The 23,218-nt window shown below is 41.8% G+C and overlaps 1 protein-coding gene across 3 annotated transcripts in view; it reads right to left on the bottom strand.

Moving 5' to 3' along the window:
- Nucleotides 1-23,218, bottom strand: part of LOC140524812 (golgin subfamily A member 3-like) — a 68,421-nt gene that overhangs the window by 36,176 nt on the left and 9,027 nt on the right. Inside the window, exons 2-5 of one of the 3 annotated variants that reach the window (XM_072639603.1) lie at nt 5,653-5,851; nt 5,081-5,277; nt 2,015-2,133; nt 627-720 (exon numbers count right to left, since the gene is read on the bottom strand). In XM_072639603.1, coding sequence (XP_072495704.1) covers nt 627-720; nt 2,015-2,037 — 117 coding nt within the window. In that variant the 5' untranslated portion in view covers nt 2,038-2,133; nt 5,081-5,277; nt 5,653-5,851. The remainder of the gene's footprint in view (nt 1-626; nt 721-2,014; nt 2,134-5,080; nt 5,278-5,652; nt 5,852-23,218) is intronic. The other 2 variants (XM_072639606.1, XM_072639605.1) reach the window with 2 other exon arrangements.

Raw genomic sequence — 23,218 nt, forward strand, 5'->3', positions numbered from 1 at the left:
CCAAGTCGTAGCTAAGAATTACATTGGATTTTCATGTTTGTAAAGCACTTGACGTGTGGGAACTCCTGGGAATTATATTGATTTTTCAAGCTCATGATCAACAATATAACCCCTCTTACATATGAAGTAGTAGAGTTTTCCATGAAGGACCTTTCGCATCATAAGCAACTCTTTTTTATCCAGTGGATCATCAGGTTTCACCTTTATGTTACTGGTACATTTATTTCAGAGGGATGAAGTACAGCACTTCTCATATTTATGAAAGTCCTTTAAAGATATAGCAGGAAGAGCCCATACAGAGTAAGCCTTGGGTGTGCTAAAGCCCAAAGCAAATGGAGACTGGGACCTTCGGCCTCTGACCAAAGATATTCAGGAGCAGCTTTCTGGGTTGGGTTACACTCACACCACTTCTCCTGAGCAGGATAAAGTCCAGAAGCTGCCACCTGTTGGGGCCCTAAAGATCTTTCCATCACAAAGCCTCTTCCTCTAGGGTGATTAACTAACTACAAACTGTCAGCTACAGAGGGAACATGATTCTGCTGGTCAAGGCTATGCAGCCTAACCACAAGGCCTGTTCTGGAGAGGGTCTTCTGTCCCATGATGGAGCTCAGGTCAGGGGGCATTACCTTGTTCATCTTGTCTTGCTGCAGCTCAGCCTGTGTTTCTGCCAACTCCAGCTTCAACTGGGACACTTCCTGTCGGTGTTTTCCCTCCTGCATCCTAGGGATGGACACAAGAATACCAAGCAAAAATATTATTTCTCTGCTGATCTACAACTTCTTTTGGCTATAAAAGTCTATATCCAGTCTAGAAACGACAGCACCTATCAGTATATTCTGCATCATTGTGTAAGTCATGTATAGAAGACATACAATAATGTCAGAGCACTGGGGATTTATGAGCACACAGATTCCAAGAAACAGGTAAGCACAGATGTCTGATGACTACATGTTTTTGATGAGCCTGCCTGATGATCTTCACTTGGTCCTGTCTGCTCTGCTCACAGACACCAGATCTGTTTTAAGGGTGATTTACTATGCCCTTTCTAGTTACCTTCAAGTATTGCCACCACGGCATTTTTATGCTGGCATGAACACTGTCTATCCCTTAAATCAGCTAAAATTTGCTTTTTGGAGTTGCCCCATAAAGGGAGCCAAACTGAAACTGAGCTTCTCCTCCTGATCATACCCATCCTCCCAGTGCTGGATAGAGATCAAGTCCAAGGGCAAGCATGGTCAAACCTGGAAAGTCTGCATTGGTAATGACCCAGACATGAAAAGACATTGTGCCTGTGTCTCTGGCATCTGGACCTCAGGAGATACAGAGATGTGTTAATAATAATACCATGAATGGCTACATTTGTTCGGTGCCTACCATGTACCAGGAACTGTGCAGGGCACTTTACAATGATCATCTCATATGATAACCACAACAATCCCATTGGAGTAAGTGCTATCAACATCCCCATCTTAAGAGTTGAGAAAGCCGAGGCAGACAGAGGTTTAAGGCTTAGTGCTCTAAGTTCCTAAAGACAGATTTGAACTCTGGTGTCAGACTCCAGATAATTCTCAGTGGGGCAATCCTCACAGCAGCCTGTGTGTGTCTGCTTGGAGCTTCATAGCCAGCTGCTCCTTGGCCTGCAGCTCCTTCTTAAATTCACTCACTCCCGAGGTGGTAGCTTTGAAATGATAGAGGTTGTATATGGCTTTGACATTGGGTGCTGTTGCCTGTGGCAGGGGAAGGTAAGAGTCAGGCTAAGAAGCCTATTAAATTTCATTTTTTGTGCAATGAACAGACAAATAAGTAGAGCTTTTTACTTCTGGTGTAGACTAAAGGACCTTTCAACAGTACTCCTTGAAAGGCTTAGAAAGGCTTTGGCACTACCATCTCTGTAATATGTATTTCTAGATCTGGCAATGGTCAAGCCTACATGGCCTCTGGTGAGGGCTGGTCTGAGATTCAGAGGCAGCAGAAGCAGTCACATTCACCCACATCCATCTGAGCACCCACATACCTGCTCCTTGAGGCTTTGAACATTGGCTTTCTCAGTCTTCAGTGTCCTCTGCAAGCCCTGAATAAACAGGCTGATTTTCAGGTCTTCCTCTTCTTTTTTTCGGCAAACCTGCAGTGGACCTAGACCAGAGGAAGGAAGTGGTGCGGCACATTGTCCTGTCAAGTGTCTGGGAAATCACAATCAGTGTAAAAACAAGAACTCTGTTGGATGACAGCACTGCCATGGCAGGAGACCTTAGGGTGGGGACTGTATGCTCTCCTAGGCACTGGCTACCTAGACCCTGGACATTTCAATGTGCCACTTAAAAGCAAGCCACAGCATTCTGAGTTTCTGTGCAGAGACTAAGATGCTTTCCCAGAGAAACTAGGTAAAAATGGATGACATAGCCTGGTGGATGGAGAGACTTTAGTACTACTTTTTAGCTTTCTCAAGCAGGAGTGGTCTGTAATGGATTCCCTGGCCAAGTCCCTGAGAAGTGCAGTATGGAAGATGGGTGTGAAGTCAAAATGGCTGAGGAGAAAGAAGGACCTGTGGAAGCTCCCCCAAATACCCCATAAAATACCTGTAAAAATGAGTAAACAAATTCTAAAGCTGAAGAAACTAAAAAACAACAGAGTTGCAGCCCAAGACGGTCTGGAAAGCCACCAGGAAAGGTCTATCGTACCAGGTTCAGACTGGCACACAGCCCTGCATGGACAGCATGGCGAGGCAGGGACAGGATCCAGAATAGCCTTCAGGGAACCACCAGCAGCAGTATTTCCCAGATAGCTCAATCCACAAACACCAATGACAGTTTCAAAGGTCAGTGAGAGAGCTCCTTCACCAAGGAGAAAGGAATGTGGAGTGCTTTAAAAAGCAGAATTAGCCTAATGGAAAAGGAGGTTCAAAAGCTCACTGAAGAAAATAGTTGTATAATAATTAGAATGGAGCAAACATTAAAAGGAATGATTTTATGGGAAACCAAGAAAGTACAAAACAAAAGAAAAGAATGAAAAAATTGTAGATAACTGTGAAATATCTCACTGGAAAAACAACTGACCTGGACAATAGATCCAGGAGAGATAATTTAAAATTTGTGGGAATACCTGAAAGCTATGAACAAAAAAGGAGCCTAGACATCATCTTTCATGGAATTATCAAGGAAAACTACCCTGATATTCTGGAACCAAAGGGTGAAATAAAAATTGAAAGAAACCACCAATCACCTCCTGGAAGAGATCTGAAAAGAGAAACTCCTAGGAATACTGTAGCCAAATTTCAGAGTTCCCAATTCAAGGAGAGACTATTGCAAGCAACTAGAAAGAAACAATTTGAATATTTTGGAAATACAATCAAGATAACAGAAGATATTACAGCTTCAACATTAAGGGACCAAAGGCCTTGGAATATGATATTTCAGAATTCAAGGGAACTAGGATTAAAACCAAAGATCACCTAATGAACAAAACTGAGGATAATACTTCAGTGGAAAAAAGTGGTTATTCAACGAAATAGAGGATTTTCAAGCATTTTTGATGAAAACATCAGAGATGAAGAGGAAATTTGACTTTCAAGCACAAGAATCAAGAGAAAGAAGCTAAGGTAAATAGGAAAGAGATATCACAAGGCAGTTTCTAAAATTCAGCTGTTTACATTTCTACATGCAAAAATAATATTTGTAACTCTTGAGACTTTTGCCAGTATTTGTGTAGTTGAACGGATTGTACCAGACATACACACGAAGACATACAGAGACAAACACACACGCACACACACTGAGACATATATACATATTTAGATAGATAGATATATGGAGTGAGAGATTACAGGATGACTTGCATAAGAAGGGATGATATCTAAAAAATAAAACAGCTGAGAGAGGAATATATTGGGAGGATAAAGAGAGAAATAAAATGGGGAAAATTATCTCATCAAAGATGCAAAAAAAGTTTTTTCAATGGATGAGAAAAGGGAGGAAGAGAGAGGGAAAAGGGAAGCTTACTCTCTTTACATTAAGCTTAAGGAAGGAATAATATGCTCACTCAATTTGGTATGAAAATCTATCTTCCACTACAGGAAAGTAGGCGAGAAGTGGGGTGTGGGGCGATGATAGAAAGGAGGGTAAATGAGAGGACGGGGGTATGTGGGGGGATGATAAAAAGTAGGGCAAATGGGAGGAGGGAATAATTAGAAGAAAACACTTTTGGATAAAGACAAGGTCAGAAGAGAGAATAGAATAAACGGGGGCAGGATAGATGGAAGGAAATACAGTTAGTCTTACACAGCACGACTATTGTGGAAGTCTTTTGCAAAGCTACACATATAGCCTATATTGAATTGTTTTCCTCCTCAGTGTGGATGGGTGGGGAGGGAGGAAGAGAAAGTAGTTGGGATTCAAAGTTTTAGGAACGAATGTTGAGAACTGGTTTTGCATATAACTGGGAAATAAGAAATACAGTTAATGGGAGATAGAAATCTATCTTGCCCTACCAGAAAAGACAGAAGATGAGGGTAAGGGAAGGGAGGGGGTATAATAGAAGTGAGGGCATATTGAGGGAAGGGGTAATCAGAATGCAAAGCATTATGGGGTGGGAGGAGCTGAGAGATGGGGAGAAAATTTCGAACTCAAAATATTGTGGAAATGAATGTTGACAACTAAAAATAAATAAATAAGCGTTTTTTTTTTAAAAAAAGTGCGGTACTATTGTTCCCAGAAGAAACTTTCAAACCAAGGAGCTAAGGAATGACCCTCAGCAATGGTTGAGACAATAGCAACCTCTTCCGTTCTAAGTAACCCCCCCCTCAAAAAAGAAATATAGAAACAAACCCATGAGTCAGTCCTTTTGTTGATGTACTCCTAGACAATAAAGCTGTACCTTAAGAAAACCTTTTTGAGTAAAATTACCAGGAAAAATGTTCACATTTTCACTGTGGAAATTCTGTTTGCACAAGGAGAGATGGGAAGAAATAGTCATTTTACTTATGCCTCACTGTCAAAGTCTTCCCTTTCTAACTCTTCCTAAAGAAAGATGTGTATTGATTTGAAGATCCAGGAGAAGCAACCCACTAGCATAAGGCTTCACATACCTGCACGTTCAGCTGTGCTAAATCTGCTACCCTCTTGATTGATTCCATTACCAAGATATTGTGGTTTCCTGAAGGGCTGCATTGGCCTCTCCCAAAATGTTCACCTTATCTTGCCCTTGATGTAACTCCAGAGACAACTTCTGAAATACATTCTACAGGCGCTGTATTTGCTTTCTGAAGCCTCTTGGTTCTTGGAGCTGGGAAAAATCACAATTCAAAGGCTCACTGTGACCTGAGCTGGTTTGGGACTTTAGGGAGTAAAATATTTTCATGGACATTTATCACTCAGAATAGTGTTCAAGGAAATAGACCACACCAATAGAACACGTTACAGATGTACAGAAGTTGTATCAGTAGAGTTCTGCTCAACACAATACCAGACAATAGTCAGCAGTGCTAAAGCATGAGATGAGTGCACAAGGTCCCATGAAACCAGCTTCACAAAACGCAATTACTGACCAATATATTACTGCAGTCCCCACAGTCACCAGCCCATCTTTCCTGCCATTCCCCACACTCCATCCCTGAAGCATCCCTTAACTTCTCCCCCACGAAAAAACAGAGAGAAGCACCTCATCTTCCAGATTGATGAATTTCTCCTGGTACTTTTCCAGCCTGGCCTGCAGCTCCTCATGGTCAGTCTGCAGCTCGCTGAGGGTCTGCTCCCGGATATGCAGTTTCCTGGACCAGGATGAGCTGTTTCATGAGTTCCAGGGGCTTCTGCTACTGGGCATCCAACTACAGCTCTCGCTGAGGCATAGTCACCTTTCCCTGTGGGAAATCAACTCCATAAGCCACCTTCATCCAACACAACAACTCTAGTGTTCACTTGCCCTTTTTTGGGCTGCCATTTGATTGATAATCATTTAATATCATGTGAACCTCAATAAGGGGCAGAGCCTGAACTAATCAACTAGGGGTAGCCCCTTGGCCTCACAGATATCTCTTCTCTGCTCTCTGAGTAAACTCCCACAATGCCACTTACTGTGTCAATAAAGCAAGATGAAGAAGACCAGGGCATTCTTCTATTAATGACTACCAAGGACAAGGCTCCTCACCAAAAGGCACTATCTTAAATACATATTCCTTGGACATATGTTATGTCATGTTCATGGTAAAGAAAACATAGATATCCTAGGTCATATTCCAATTAATTGCTTGTCAACTCTCTTGTCTTACTGTATTTACCACCCACTCAATTAAGAAAATTCTTTTGCATATTATGGTTTAACATTTATGGAAATCACAAATTGGAGTCCTGCATCAGGATTATTTTAGCATGTGTTAAAGCCTTCTCATTCTTTAGAGCACAAAATCAGAATTCACATTCCTGGTCCTCATACATGCATGTTCGCTAGCTTTGGCCAGCCTGAAGGGAAGGAACAATGGAAATTAAATGCTACCAAGGCAGTTTGCCTCTTTTAACCTAATTTTCAGGAAAAGCAAGTTTAATACACAAACCAAAAACAGAGAAATGCTTGAGTGCTTACTATCATGTCATATGAGTACACATCTCATACAAAATTGTTTGGTTATCTCACACTAGATCTGTGGTCTTGTTAGTGTAGAGAATTGCATGTATGTGAGCTAGGTCCAGCTCACTGGGAATGTGTATTACAGAATTTTCTGGGGAATATAGCAATGAAGTGACTTCCTCAAGGGCACACAACCAGGAAGTGTCTGAGGTAGGATGTGAACTTAGGTATTCCTGGGGCAGCTTGGTTGCAATGTATAGAGTCCTGGACTTGGCGTAATAAATGTTCTGTCCACACACAGGCCTACCAGAAGCTGACACCCACATGTAAAGGGATTTCTTCTCTTTCTCCTGACACCATGAGGACACAGGTGGACCCAAAGGATTGTGCGCATGCCACCTGCACTACGTGAACAAGCCAGCTTCCAGTCATACTTCTTTGGTGCTGATCTGTAGGGCAGCTGCTTTCCACTTTTCTACACTATTGCCCTATATGTTTTCAGGCTATGGAGTCTGTTGTGCTCTCTGCACTGCAGCCATCTATCAACATTGGCAGAATACTGCTATTGACAAAGGGCTCTTTGGTTCAGGGAGAAAAGGTCCCACAAATCAACCAATGACGTCTAAAGGAATTAAAATTAAGTAGTTAGGTAAAGGAATGCACTGGGAGAAAGGGAAAGGGAAAGGCACAATGAAGTAAATTGCCTCACAACAGAGATTCAAGAACGAGGTTTTACAGTCAAAAGGAAGATTGGGGAGGTGGCAAAACCTTTATTTTAAACCTTCACCTTGAACCTTATTCTCCTCTGAACTGGCTCAGGCAAGGAATAGCATAACAAGGAATAACTCAGTTAGGTATAGAAATCCATTTCACACTATTGGAAAATAGGAGGGGAAAGGGATAGGAGAAGAAGGAGAGAGGTGGAGGCAGGAATCAGAAGCATATCGTGTTCAAGGAGGGATAAATGTGATACAGGCTCCTGGAACCTTGGTTATAAAAAGGTGAAGAGATCTTTTGGTGTTACAGAAAACACTGGACTAGGTGGTGATGGGGAGATGGACACAGTCTATCTATAAAGCCTGAGTGCTGGGGAAGAGAAAGTTCATAATTTGTTATATTTGGAAAGTTCTCAGGGAAACCCTTATCTGGTGGAGAGATTTTGAAAATCATACAAGATTTGGTACTTTGACATTTGGCACTGCAGTGCCACAAAAGAGGAAACTGATTTTGAAGAAAAAAAATTTTTGATGGAAGAACAAGAAAAGCATCCTTCAGAAATGTTCATTTAGCTGTATTGGGGTCACCAAACAGGAGAAATAGCGTACACTTCTTTAAGAAAAATGAGGGTATAAATGGTGAATGAAAATTACAATTGTGTCAAGATGAAGTTTGTAGCAGAATTGACCGAAGATAGAGGATTTCTACATAAAGACAGCCAAGAAGTTCCTCAGTTGAAGATGACTTGGATGAACATGCAGATCTGATGATGTCTCCCCCACCCCCTAGACTGCTGTATGAGATGAGACTTCTAAATGTGCAATTTATTGTTTATCTTTTTCTGTTGGGTCTCTGTATCTGTCCTTACCAAAGCGACTGCTCCCTTTGATTTGTGTATGGGTTGATCAACCTCTTCCCTTTCCTCATTTGTATATTTGTTCAAAATAATCTATACTTACTTAAAGAGGAGATGGATGAAAGGAAGAATGTGTATAGTAGAGTGAGGGAGCATTCATCAGAATGGAGATAGATGTGGAAACAAGATTTGAATAAATAAAAGAGGATGGATTGGGAGGAATGAGTACAATTTTTCTTTCCACAGACCTTATGTACTATACGGAATGAAACCAAAGTGATCCAGGCCAGAGAGTGTTTTGACTTGCAAAGAAATGCAGGAAAATAAAGTGATTGTAGAAGATACTATCAACAACAATTAGTACTAGATTATTTTCTAGCAGAGGAAGAGGGAAATTTGAGATATATCACGATGATATTTGTTTCCCTAAGTTCAGAAGAGCCACCAGTAGAATGGGAGACATAAGGAAGGAGTTATGTTTCATAGAGAAGATTACAGGCAAAGCATGGGTCCAACTGGTTTGGAACTTGTTTTGACGTTGGAAGGCAGCTAAGTAGAATAAACATGAAGTATAGCTTGGAATTCTCATGAGTATGAAGCTTACAAATATTGACTTCTCCTCCTCTAGGAAAGGTAAATGTCCATTTTCATGGTCATACATAACTTGTGGCAGAAGGGGGAACATGGTACTGGAAATTGTACATCCTGCACTCCCCAGTCAATGGGGAGATAGGGGAGGATCTTTATAGTCAGGTAAAGGTTTTTAAGGCTTACTTTTGTTTCTGGAGGGTGCTATCTTCACCCCTCCAGAGTGGGAATAAGTTATTTCTCATGTTCCTGCCTCAGAAACAGGTGTTTGGCTGAAGTCAGAAGTCTTTCATTATCCCTGGGCCCAAATTTCAGCTACCCTTACCTAGCCTCTCCCTCCATTGTCTTATTTCCAGGGAACCTTCAGCTACGTCCCATTCTTCATGCTATCAACATGCTTTTCTCTTGGTTTCTGCTGTCTTGACGCTACTCACCGAAATTACTGGTCACTCCCTTCAAGACCTCCCCTAAACCCCTCCTCCACTCACCTGAAACTACTTGACCATGCCTAGATCCCTATCACAGTCTTTCTGAACATAAGATCCAACTTGCGTCCATGATAGTGAAGGAATATTTCATATCCCTTGAATAAAGTAAGTTCACTCTGTCCTTTTGGTGACCTCTCAAGGAATATAACATAGGTGAGTCAGCCATGTATTAATGTTTTGGGAACTAGCCACTCCTGGAACACATAGATAATACTTGGAAGATTTGGCTAATCCTCCCAGTATATGACTAATTAACTTATATCTTGTGACCCCTGTATGATATCTCCCTGATGGACAAACATCTGTATTCCCATGGCCATGTTCCCGACCAGCTTGGAACAGTGTGCGGAGCCGTTGGCAAAAAGCCGTCTTTGTCTAGGTCCCTATAAAATCTCCTTGCTTAGTGTAAGTTCTTGGAATCTCACCCACGGAGAGGACGCTCTGCCTGGGACTACTTGCTCCCAATTCAGACCCTGAAAGCTGTATCCCGGGACTCCCCAGGTGAGAAAATTCAGGTGTCGGTACTTTCCTGAATTGGTGATGTTTTTCTATTTCCTCTTATATCTATGTTAATATTGCTACAATTATATTGGTATTAGGCTATATTAATTATTTCTGCTATAGCTCTAAACTGTTCATGCATTTGCCTTTTCTGTAAATCAATAAATTATCCAGCTTCTTCTTCTCAAATGGGTCTTATTGTAGGTGCGAATCTGAACCATAAATTTCCTTAATCACACAGATAGTGCCCGAATTGCATCTGGGCCTTATCCGCAGGGCTCAGGTTCTAACTGCCCCACGTGTAAGTCACAAAGACACAGATTCCCAACAAGTCTACTGCAAATGGCAGACCTATAATCATCTTTGTCTTTAACTGGCAAAGAAGGTTTGGTTCAATTTCTCCGGGAAGGACAGGGGTTGCTCTTTCAAGTTCCAACCACCCCCAAACCTCAACATAATGACTTGCCCAAGGTCATATAGCAAGGAAGAGCCCAGTGCAGGATTTCAACCTGGCTATTGTTGCTTTTACAATGAAAAGTTTCTAACAGCATTTACATCCTGCCTTAAGATTTCCACAGCACTTTCTGGAGCTCACCTCCTGCTTTCCTCCCCATATTCCTGGCACTTAGATGCTGTGAAAGTTTTTGAACATATTTTTCACTGACGTATTAGGAAATGGTGGCTCAGAGAGCTCAGGGGGTCCTGCCAGGCTGAAAGGGGGCGACAGACCCTCCCACATGGGAGGCTGCCTCGCTGCTTCTGGGCCATCTGAAGAGTAGCTGGCAGCCCTGGGCTGAAGTGGATCTCAGGGATGAAGGCAAGGGCCTCTGATGTGACCCCTGAGGCAAGGAGACAAGAAAAGCAGGAGTGTTCTTGTGATTCTGAGCACTCAGCTGTAGGCACGCTATTGTACTAAGGATGCTAGGCTGGGGCAGAAGGAAGGCAGATCACTGGGGCCTCCATGGTCTCACCTTATCTGTGTCCCCTGAGTGCCAAGGATGGAGGGCACTGGGCTAGGCGAGGTAGCTACTGTGTCCACCAATGCCATGGCACAATGCCCTAGTCCACTGTTCCCGGAAGTGAACGAGACAGCAGACCAGCAGAACGACAGACAAAGCACCCAGCAGCTCCCAGACCAGTGCTGGCCACTTTCCTGACCCCTTGTCCCACAAATTAGCCCCCCCCCCCCACCTCGCCTCCCACCGCAACGCCCCCAAATTTCCCTTCTCCCACCACATCGTCACCCGGAAGCACACTGCCTCCCACTGAAGCTTACACTTCTACTCAGTCTCCGGCCCCCTTGGCAGCTTCAGGGTCACCAGCGTCCTTCAAGAGCCTCCATTCTGCCTCGTCGATGGATCGTGAAGACAAGTGAGATCTCCCAGTGAGGAACAGGTAAGCAGCGAATGTTCCAAGTTCCCCAAGACACAGGCTCAACCTAGGCACTGGAATGCCAGTGCCTACAAGCCCTCAAGCCCCATGCCCTCAGTCCTGGTGAGATGGGACACAATTACTGACCTAATCAATCCTACCCCATGAATGGATTGCAGACAGTTCTGCCCAACCTAGTTCAATGGATTCCACTGAACCCACCCCAGTGTTCCCAGTCCACCATAACTACTAACCCCAGGGGCCTGGTCACACAGGAGCCTCCTTTCCCACCTCAGGGATCCCTCAGTCAACTGAGCCCCCAGTTGAATTCTCTAGGACCATCTAAGACAGGTCAGATCTGATCAGATTTTCCCATGTCCTAACCCTCCTAAGGCATGATGATGATCTCTATACACCCCACTTGAGTCCAACTTATTGAACCCATCAGGGGAACCAAGGGGTTCTGCAACAGCAGTATCCTCATCAGGAACACCACTATCATTAGACAAAGGTGCTGGAGGAGGAGAAGCTCACCTTTGGAAATGGGGACTCAGAGATGGTTCGCTGGCCAGATCTCTCAACCAGGGCTCTTCTTCTCTTTTCATTCCTTATGTATCCTGTACATAGCTTGCTTTGTATAGCGTTATTTGCATGGAGTCTCCTGTGTTAGAATGTGAGCTCCTTTCAGAGCTGGCAATGTCTTTGGCCTCTTTCTGTATTCCCAGTGCCTCACCCATTGCATGCTGGGCATCCTGATGCATATTTGGTCACTGGACCCAGAAAGTTCAGCAGGAGAAAGTGAGGTTGGTGAGGCTGTACAGCCTTCCCTCACTCAAAACAAAGTCAGCTGCAAGTCATGTCATCATTTCTCTGACGACATGGTCTTCTAAAACTAAGGACAAACACAGACCTGTGAGTAGATCTAGATGTCTTAATGGGGGTTCAACTAGCTGGGTACCTCAGCTCATCTTCTAGCTTTTGTTGACTCCTTCCATCTCCTCTCAAAAGGAAGGTAAATTTGGATGGTCAGTGGGTCACTAGTTAACGTGATGTTAACAGAGCATATTTCTTTCTCTCTTCTTTCTTTCTTATTCTTTCTTTTTTCTTTTTCTTCCTTCTTTCTTTCCTTTCTTTCTTCATTTCTCTTTCTTTTTTCTTTCTTTCTGTCTCTCTTTCTGTCTGTCTTACTTTCTTTTTTTCTCTCCCTTCCTTTCTTTCTTCCTTCCTTCCTTCCTTCCTTCCTTCCTTCCTTCTCTCTGTCTCTGTCTGTCTGTCTCTGTCTCTCTCTCTCTCCAAACTTTAAACCAAGTGCCCTCATACATGGCACACCAGTAAGTCCCTGCCCAAACTCCACTTAATATTTTTCTGAACTTTTCTGACAGAAGAGTGATTATCAGTAGTCACTTTTGCTGATTCCTTCCAGTGAGATTTACTCATTTTTTTTTCTTTTGCTCATTAAAGGGGCCATTCCTAGATTATTTCTTAAGGGGACCTATTCATTAAATGTGCATAACCACTCTCTGAGAGAGTCCCTGAATAGGACTTAGCAGAAAAGACCAAAATCTCCCATTGCATCCTGGCCAATCTCCAGTCATCATCATTAATGTCTGGTCACAGGATCCAGAAGACTTAGGAGGAAAAGGTGAGGCTGGTGACTTTGCACAGCCCTCCCTCATTCAAAACAGTGTCTAGTGCAAGTCATGTTATCATTTCTCTGTTGTCCTTCAGAGGCCTTGGAGTCCAAGTCTTTCAAAAACAAAGGACGACCACAACAGGTAGAGTTTCAATAAAAGCCCTGGTTGTGTGGAAGAAGGTGCAGTAGGACTGCCAAAGAGAGTGAGGGGAATTCTGTTTTAAAGGGCTTGATCCATGACTGGGCAAGTTGGGAGAGTACCAACCCTTGGTAGCATCTTTCGAGTTAGGTAGATTAATGTTTGATAGAATTCACTTGTGAATCCAGGTGATTCTGGGAGTTTCTCTTAGGGACCTCATTAAAAGCTTTTTCAATTTCTTTATTAAGATGGGACTAAGTATTTTATTTTCTCTTCTGTTGGTCCGGACAAATTACATTTTCGTAAATATTCACGTCTTCCTCTAAAATTATTTCATATATTGATATATAACATCTCCTTTAAATTGTTTTAACTTTACATTAATTAGTGATAAAGTGATGTTTGCATTTTGTTTTTTAGGTAATATTTATCTTGAAATATATCCATCTCCCTCCTAGAGACTTCCTTTAATATAAAAGATTCAAAAACGTATAGCACAACTAGCCTATACATCAAAAAGTTTTTACATTAAATGCATTATTTCATACTAAATTTAATACTAATATTTCATACTAATAATTATTTCATACACTTCAACATTCCAATGAAGGGAGGGAAATAAATTTCAATATCTATTCTAAATGAACAAGAAGGTCATTAGTATTTCACAGCATTCAGCTCAATTTGTATAGTAGTTCTTGACATTCACATTGTTAAATGATTGTGCACATGGTTTAAATGGTTCTTCATATGTCAGTTTCTATTGGAACCTATGTCTTCTCATATAAAGAAGGATGATCAAGGAGCATATGGACGCTGAGTTGGGGCATTTAGCTACATTCCTAGCCTAATTCCTCAGGCTTCCCAAAGAGGTTGAAGGCAAAGTCCTGGGTAGCTGAGTCCTTCAGTTAGGCTGAGTAGAGAAGAAGTGGAGATTGTGTCAGGGCAGTGGCTTACTCACGTGCTTAGAAAGTGCATGTCCTCCCTGTGAGTGCTTGCAGAATGTTTGTGTCTTCTAGGAAGGGGCTGGACACTGTCTGACGTTCTGTTGGCCCTTCTGTAGACACCAAGAAAGGGCTTGTGTCCCCTCCACCATCTGTTGGCATGGTGCTGGGAGCAGTGAAAGACAAGGCAGCTGAATTTGCCTCTGCTCCTGCCCGAGTATCCCATAATAGTATGGCCTTCCAAGGCTCACTAGATCCTTGGCTGACTGTGGGCTCTGCTGGATTCAAGGAACGTGGGAGGTTTACAGGACAAACAAGAGGATTTCTCAGGTGAAGCTGATATTTCTATGACAAAATCTACTGATCCTCTGGGTGTCTCAGATCTGAGCCCATTTGTGATCATGGCCGCAATGAGAAGTGTACCCCAAATGGGAGCTGAGCCTGGAGGGATTTCTATGCTAACTGTCTTTCTTACAGTCTCAGAAACAGAATCTCTCACTATGGAGCTAGGCATGAGGATGCTGGTAGACTGTTTTCATTTGCTTGTCACATTAGACTCACTAATCCATGAACTGTGCTCCTGGAGAATACTACAAGCAGAGGAGTTGGTTAGTATGTGGACAGGTTTGGTGTTATTCTCATAGGGATATACATTTCCTCTCAGTGGGATTCTTTCATTCCTTGGGATAACACCCAATCACCTGAACCTCGCTTTCCTCTCCAATGCACATCACAGGCACTTCTTCCTGTAGAGTACTCTCATCAGCTCTGCTCTGGCCCTGAAGCTAAGCTCTGGCCATTTCTCCTCGAACGTCATTACTGTCCTGATGCCCACACTAAAGACTAGTCTTGCAGGATTCAAGCTTAGTCCCTAGAACGTCTGCCCTGGACTTCCGCGATCCCCATTGGTGTGTCACCCTACTCATCTATTTTTTTTTTTTATCAAATTCAAGGTCATGCTTCATTTCACTCTCTCTTGTACACGGGTACACTTTCATCCCCCGGATCCTCTCCAGATCTGAAAATGTTACCCAATCCTGTCTCTCATTCTTCTCTAATGTCATGTGTCCATGTACTCCACTTGTTCCCCAGGTAACACTCCTTCATGATGGATAACTCAGTTGCATCTCACTGGCTACCACTCCTTTCTATGCCTTGTCTCCCCCATTAGATGCAAATTCCTTGAAGGCTTACTGCCAGAGGAGCTCAATTTCACAGTTTCCCTATCTTTGCTGATATCAGCTGTGACCTTTGACAATGCAGAGATAAGGTTCCCAATAAGGCCAGTGTCCACTGCAAGGGCAGTGTGACCATCTAGGGCAGAAATGCATTTGACTTTCAAGCTCCTGGGTAGTTTTCTGTGGTGCTGGAACAGTGACTTCAGCAAGCATTTTGAAAAGAAAAGTAGCAGCACTGGTGCCTCTTTCAAGCAAGTGCTCACTTGGCCCAGTGGATAATGCTTAGTCAGCGTGTGTCCACAGGACTAGTGCCATGTGTTATGGGGTTTTCTGAAGGGCAATCCAAGGTGAGATAGGTCCTGCTGGGTTCTGTCCATGAGATGGCACCATTGGAATCCTGGCCTTCCTCCAGCCCTGAGATCAGAGTGGAATCTGATAGAGTAACTGTGTTAGTGACCTCGATTGCAGTACAAGACAATGGACATTATGTGTGAATCTCCTAAGGGGCTTTGGTGATGATAAATGAACTTTGAATTTCAGAGAGGATTGTCTGGGACACAGCAGACACACTTGAACCTCATCTCATATGGACAGGAGACCCTGCAGTCCCCCCTCCTACCCATTGCCAAGTAGAGGAAGGGCTTATATCCCTGGCAGTCAGAATGACCTCAGGACTTTTTGGAGTCTCTTGGGCAATTGTTGGAGGAGGTATGGCTGAGCTCAATTCAGCTGCTGTGTTGAGCCCTGGAGGAGTTGACGTGATACTTATTATCATCCTGCATGGAATCATGCTCTCTGTAGTCAGCGGAACCTCTGAGCTCCCTTCTGCCTGCATGTGGAACAATATGAGCACCAGTCCCAACAAAATTGAGCCAGTCGTGTTCACCAATGAACCTCCAGGATTAGTGTTTGAGAAGAGTTGATCTTCAGTAGAAGTGGTGGTCGATGGTTCAGTTGTGCTTTTCTCTGACACTCTACTTGGGAGATCAGTGCTGAGAGTGGCCACAGTCTGAGAGGGTCAATATCTGGGATTTTGGTGATAAAGGTGAGACTTATGGTATCAGGTCTTGGGGCAGGTGAGCTAATGTTCACTGTAAAGGGAATCGTTTCAGTTGAATTTAAGGAAGTTGAAGAAGAGAGTGTCCATGGCCATGCAGGGGTGGCATCTGTCTCAGTGATGGTGAGATCACTGGCGTCACCTTTAGTAGGTGAGGGAGAAATTGTGCTTTGTCCAGGAAAAACCATGCAACTGCTGCTGGTGGTAAGAAGCAGGGTTGAGTTCACTTGAGCTCCTGTGCTGTCACTCTGGAGCCACATAGATATCTCCAGTCATCTTGACTGTGACAGTATGGACTTTGCTCCATTGTGGCCAAAGGGAGAACTCAGGTCCTCTCTGAGTGTCCAATTGGGACTGCAGATGGTTAGCCGCAATCACCGGTGGAAGGGAGCAAAGAGTGGTACCTAACCTCCTTGGTTCTTCTCCCAAAAGGGAAGCTGAGGACATAGGAGATCCAGGTAAAGGAGTGATCAGTGAAGCACCTTTGTTACTTTCTCCCACTGTACCCAGAAGCCCTTGGTTCTAGTGGTCTCAAAATAAAGAAAGCCCACATCTGTGACCTTGCTGCTGAGGATGACACTTGGGCTTTCAGTTCCAGGAATATTCAAGCTTATGGCCTTGGACTTGTAAGTATCCCTCAGAGAAAATGACTGGAGACAAAGGGGCAAAGTAGACATAATATCTAACAATCCTGGTCAGATCTGTAGCTTCAGCAGAGGTCAAGGACTAGAGGACCTTTGTTTTCATTCCAGGCAGAGCCCCATCAATGCGGGTGATGGAGTCAGCAGGTGCTGGTGAAGTCAAAACCAAGGATGATTCTGTTTCTCCTTGAAGCCTGACCATGGAAGTAGTTGGAGTGTGTGATGGAGTTATGTAGGCAGCTGACTCTGGCCTAGACCCTCACAAAGGACTTGACATGGAGTTAGCTGTGCTCTCAGCCAGAAGAAACATCCCTGGGATGGTCTGATGGTCTTCCACACTGATGTGCTGCGAGAGGCCAAACTACCATGTCAATTTGCACTGTCATCTAGTTCCCTACTAACCTATCTGCAAAACATGAATTCCCACCAAAAAAAGCACCTTCAGTTTTTCATTCTTTCCCTGATAATATTCTTCCTTAGTTCTTCCCTTTTTCTCTTCAAGTTCATTGAGATAGCTATTTACAAAAGGTGTTTCCATTTCCATTTCTCCCACTCCCTTTTTATCTCTACAGTCTGGTTGCTAAGTTTCATAAGCAAAATGAAATTGTCCTCGCTAATGTTACTATAAAACTCGTCATTGCAAAAAGAAATGACCTTTTCTCAATCCTCATTCTTCTTCATCTCATTGCAGCCTTTCCTTCCATTCTCCTACTTTCATTGATATTCTCTTCCCTTTAGATTTTTATGACAATACTCTCCTGGTTCTTTGGCTGAATCCTGTCTCAGTCTTTTTTGCTACATTCTCACCCAAGTCATCAATGCGAATTTTGGGTATTGTATATTAGGGCTCTGAGTTGGGCCCTTGTTTTTTCTTTTTCTAGGAGATTTTGTAAGCTCCTGGAAATCCGTCCTCAGAACGGTGATTCTCAGATATACTCATCTACCTTTAGCCTCTCTAGTGATCTGCAAACTCATTACTCCTTTTGGACAACTGCCTGTTAGAAATCTTGAACTGGTTGTCTTGTCCGTATCTGAATCGCAACACATCCAAAACTCTACTCATTTCCTTTCCCCCCCAAAATTCATTTCGTCTCAATTTCCCAGTTTCATGCACTCCCCATCTTCCAATCACCCAGGCTCACAGCCCGGAACTACTTACTTTCACGCCCAAACCCATATCCAATCTTTTGTTAAGGAATATAGGTCTTGCTCTCTTAACACCTCTCCTATATGCTCCTTTACTCATATGACCCTATCATCCTCCTGGTGCAAGCCCACATCACCTCATTCCTGGACTATTGCAGTACCCTTCTTGTGGATTTTCTTGTCATAAGACACTCTTGTCCATCCTCTACTCAGCCACCAAAATGATTTTCCTAAAGCTCTTGTCTGACCATGTCATTTTACCATTCAATGAAATATAATGGCTTCCTGTTCCCTCAAGAATCAAATAGAAAGTGCTAGTTCACATTCAGAGCCTGTCCCTCCTTTTATTTGTCAATCTAATTGTACTTTACTCCTGCATTCTGCCAGTGACACTGGCCTTCTTGCTCTTCCTTGCATTGACTCACCATCTCACAACTCAATATATTTTTACTGACTGTCTTCCATCCCTGGAGTCCTTTCCCTCTGTATTTTTCTGGCTTCCTTCAAGCCCTTGTTAATCTTCCCCCCTTACTGTAGAAAGGTATCCTCTTCCTGTCTGTAGGAAGATGCGATCTTAATAGACATGATGCCCTTAAAAGCTAAGTGCATGCAGTTCTTTAATTCTTACGACCTCACAGAAGTGGGAAGAGATGAAATGGGAGAGCTCTCCCGATCACCATTAAAACAGTATAGTTTCCTTTTCAGAGACAAATGAAACAGTATAGTATAGATAGAGAGGAGGTAAATGTTGCAATATATATAGCATGTGGGGAAAGTACCAAAACAAAGTATCCTTATATAGAAAATGATCCTATTTGTATTTAGTCTCGAGAAAAGAAAATTCTCAAATTTGTAATAGTAAATTCACAAAAGAGAACACAGAAAAGATCAGAGCATCTATAAATATTAGCTTAAACATAGTTTAGTAAACCAAAACAAATATGGAGAGATTTGAAAATGATTCATCTTACGTAAAACAACAAAGCTTTACTGGGACTTCACTACAAAGCATTTCTTTTTTTTTTTTTTTGAAACGTATGTCAATGAAAGTTCTCATTTGATTTCCATAAAGGTATTACTTATACAAATAATATGATAAATATAAAATAATGAAAACTTCATCACTTAATCAGGGAAATTCGAAAACTTTAAGAAGAGCCCTCCCAAAATCCCTTACAAGGTTATTGCAGTTGCCATAGTACTATTTATGATTGGCACCTTTCACAATGTCATAGGCGCTCTGCTATTAGCTGGATATATCAGCAAAGGTGGGGCAGAATGAGTCATTTCTGTTCTGGTAATTGAAATTCTGGTATTCCTGCCAGGATTCTACCTTTTGTGCATTGCCTACTATGTTCCCAAATGCTACACGGGCTACTCTTACAATGACATTCCAGATTTTGATGACTAGAGTCTACTTTGGTCCAGAAAAAAAAAAAAATTTGCTTTTGGGAATAAGCTTATCACTGAAAAGCTGAACCCATGGAAATTTAAATACCAGTGGGTCAGAGAATTCTCTAGTTCTCTAGCAGTTACTTTACCAAGGTCATTGCTAGGCTCTATGGGGTTATCCCAAAGATGTGAACTGAGCTTGCAATTAGAGAAATAAGTTTCCTTACCTCCTGTTCTGAGATAAGGTTTTTGAGGAGGCAGCTTTCCCATACACATATACAGATACATATTTTCCAAAGCAGTTGTGGAAAGGAGAATAGAATCATTCAAAAATTTTTTTTGGTAAGACATGTCCTTTTTAGTCTGAGGTTCATCATCAGGTGGGCTTGATGATGACGAATTTTTCTGTTGCAGATTCTTTTGGAGACCGTCAACAGAGTTATAGAGAAGTAGCTGGATTTCCCTATCTGAATACATGTGTGTGTATATGAATAGATGAATACATACATATATGTGTATATTCACATGTACATATACACACAAACTTATATAGTAACAGGAATTTGGTGAGGAAATGGCCAAATAATGGTTTGGTTGAAAAGAGACTGAATCTCTCAACTGTAAGTTGAAAATGTTGACATTTTAGCTTTTATTTTTGGAAATAGTTTGTCATTAACAACATGATTTGTGTCAAATAGAATACGTAATGTGTTTAATTTTATTTTGTTAAATAATTATTTGAAAAACTCCAAATGACTCATTTAACCCATGAAGCTATTTTTTCCATTGTCCTCCAGTAGAACACATCTCAGTAAAACTAGGCATAATCGAATGACAATCCACGATCATTCCAACTTGCTTTTTGAAGTGTCACACAAATTAGGAATTTTGAATGTCTAAGAAGAGATTTTGCAGTTTTTCATCTTCCTGATATTCTTGCTAGGCCTTACATGTTTCATGAAGGCTTGATGTCTATACCATGGGGCATTTTGTCCTCTGATGATAAGGATGTGCCATGCTTTTATCATTATTTTAATTTTTTTTACCAGTTGTTAGTATTGCTATTTTTTTTAATGAAAAAATAAGGTTGGGGTAATCATAATTTAGTTGTTTTATAAATTGCTTTATTAGTACCTTTTGCTGTTTTCTTATTGTTAAGAGATACAGACTCAGTTACCTGAAGTCTACTCTTGGCCAAAGTAGGCTGATTATTTCATTGTTGCAGGGAGTGAGTACATTTAATAGAAGTTAAAATGTCAAAGTCAGAGCTCTAGATTTAATACTTGTAAAGCCTGTGCCTTACATTGGACATTTAATAGACTTGATTATCATGTTGCATTTCAGTCTATGAATCACATATAGAATATATCCTCTACTATCTTCAATTCAGGACACCAGCGACCAGATTCCCACTGGGACAATTGTCCAGAAATCAAGACACCCTCTCTCACACACAGTCAACCTATTTTTCAAGAAGAGCCACTGCTGTACCTAAGACATCTGCAGGAGTGAACGTGGCAACCAGGAGCCTGTTGCTCGCCTTGACTTCAGATGAAACAACAGCTACCTCTGACTCAAGTACTCCTTTACAAACCAGCCTGACTGGGAGACTTTCCTCTCTTCTCCCAATCATCCCATCTAGAGCACCAACAACTACCATGGAGAACTCCAGTATGGGATCAATATCTATAGCAATTCCACCAGATGTCCTCTGTACAACTGCCTCAGCTTCAGGGATGGGCACCAGTCCTCCTGCCTCCATGTCCTTCTCTCCTTCAACTTTCAGGAGAAAACCCTGCACCAACTCCAGGACAACCTGAGGTCACTACCCCAGAGAGGTCAGACTCTCAGATGTGAAGAGAATCTGGCTCAGCTGCCCAGCACCATCCTGGTATAAGGATCATCCCAATACATGTTTGTCCTTGGCACCCACAAAAGGGATATCTGGGCCCATAACATTGTCTGTTACCTTTGTGGAGAATATACTCAAACCCCACACAACTCTCAAATATCAAACACATTCCTTGAGACCTCCAACTTTTACAAGGCCAGAGACAACATTCATTGTTGCCCTCCATGATGTAAGACAGGGAGCCAACCATTCTACAACTATCCCCTCACCCAACACGACAAGAGCCCAGACAAGCCAAACTCTACCTCCTACCAATGAACACAGGGAGACTTTGCATTCTGAGGAGCCAGCCAGATAACTTGGACCAGTGACTGGAGATACATCTTTTCCTCCTAGTGTTAGAAGAGATCCATGGAAATTCCAAAGATCAGGCACTATTTTCCTATAAAATTTAGAACAGGAATCCTATTTTTAAAAGTATCATTATGCTTTAAGCATTAATTATTTTTATGTGATACTAACTCTGTTTTTTAAAAATTGTTTTTGTTTCCCTACTAATTTTTTATTTATCTCAGTATTTATTTTTTACCCTTTAATAACAATTCTTGCTCTGTGTCCAAAATTGCAGTTTGTGTAATCACTGGCTTTTATTTGTGGAAGATGAATAGCTTCGTACAGTCTAATAGCAGTTCCCATTATCTATGATTTTTCACATATGCAATGGGTGCCATTTCTGAGAAATATTAAACTGGGTAGCAATTTTGTATAAAAAATTTTAAAATGTTATGTATAGTATAGATGATCATGTGTTTTAATCTAGTCATTCCATACAAGAATTTAGTGTAGTTGGAGGAATTCAATGAATTATGCCAAATTTACCCTTCACAACTTTACATTGGCTTCTTTAAACTTTACATTTTCATTAAAAAGTTTACCAAACTTTAGTTAGATTTATTTTTACAAGGTATTTAATCTTATCTAATAAGGGAAAAAATGGATTTCTTTTGCTTTTTGGCTTGATTTGCTATTAGCAATTTTGAAGTAATTTGCTTTGCTCTGGAGTATTTTTTGTAGCGTATCCGTATATACATATACAAGTGTGTATTTTTGTGTGCATACGTACATATATATACATATATATACATATATATGTATATATATATATATATGTATATATATATGCATGTGTATGAATGAATTTACCTATGTAGGTCTTCCTTCCAGGTTAAAGAATGAAATGAAATGGAATGACCTGCCTTCCCTTTACAAAAGTGAGCCCTTTCACCACACTGTATTCACATAAGTGGGAGAACTATCATACTTTCTATAGTTTAGCCCTTTTCTGTCCTATGACTGCAACCAGGAGTGTAATTCCTATCCTAACAGAAAAAGGAATTTCTTTGAAGACTTGGCAAAGAGAGTTGAAGATGTGAAGGGTAGTTCTCAACCTTATTTTTGCTATTGTTTTGGCTTTAGGCAAACAAGGTCATTGATGTCAAGTGCTTTTACCAAACCTGACAAGCATATCAGTGCTTATATCATTCTTTTTTGAATTAATTAATTTATTTAACTTTTAACATTCATTTCCACAAAATTGTGGGTTCCAAATTTTCTCCCCATTTCTTTCCTTCCCCCACCCCAAAACGCTGGGCATTCTAGTTGCCACTATCACCAATCTGCCCTCTCTTCTAACATCCCTCCCGTCCCTTATCCCCATCTTCTCTTTTGTCCTGTAGGGCAAGATAATTTTCTATACCCCATTACTTGTATTTCTTATTTCCCAGTAGCATAAACAGTACTCAACAGTTATTCCTAAAACTTTGAGTTCCAACTTCTCTTCAACCCTCCCTCCCTACCCATTCCCTTTGGAAGGCAAGCAATTCAATATAGGCCATATGTGTGTAATTTTGCAAATGACTTCCATAATAGTCGTGTTGTGAAAGACTACCTCTATTTCCCTCCATCCTATCCTGCTCCGCATTGCTTCTATTCTCTCTTTTGATCCTGTCCCTCCCCAAGAGTCTTAACTTCAAATTGCTCCCTCCTCCCATTGCCCTCCCTTCCATCATCCCCCCCACCCTGCTTATCCCCTTCTCCCCCACTTTAGGTATTGTAAGATAGGTTTTCATACCAAAATGAGTGTGCATTTTATTTCTTCCT

Source organism: Notamacropus eugenii, chromosome 2 (genome assembly GCF_028372415.1).
Source record: "Notamacropus eugenii isolate mMacEug1 chromosome 2, mMacEug1.pri_v2, whole genome shotgun sequence".
NCBI classification, from domain to species: Eukaryota; Metazoa; Chordata; class Mammalia; order Diprotodontia; family Macropodidae; genus Notamacropus; species Notamacropus eugenii.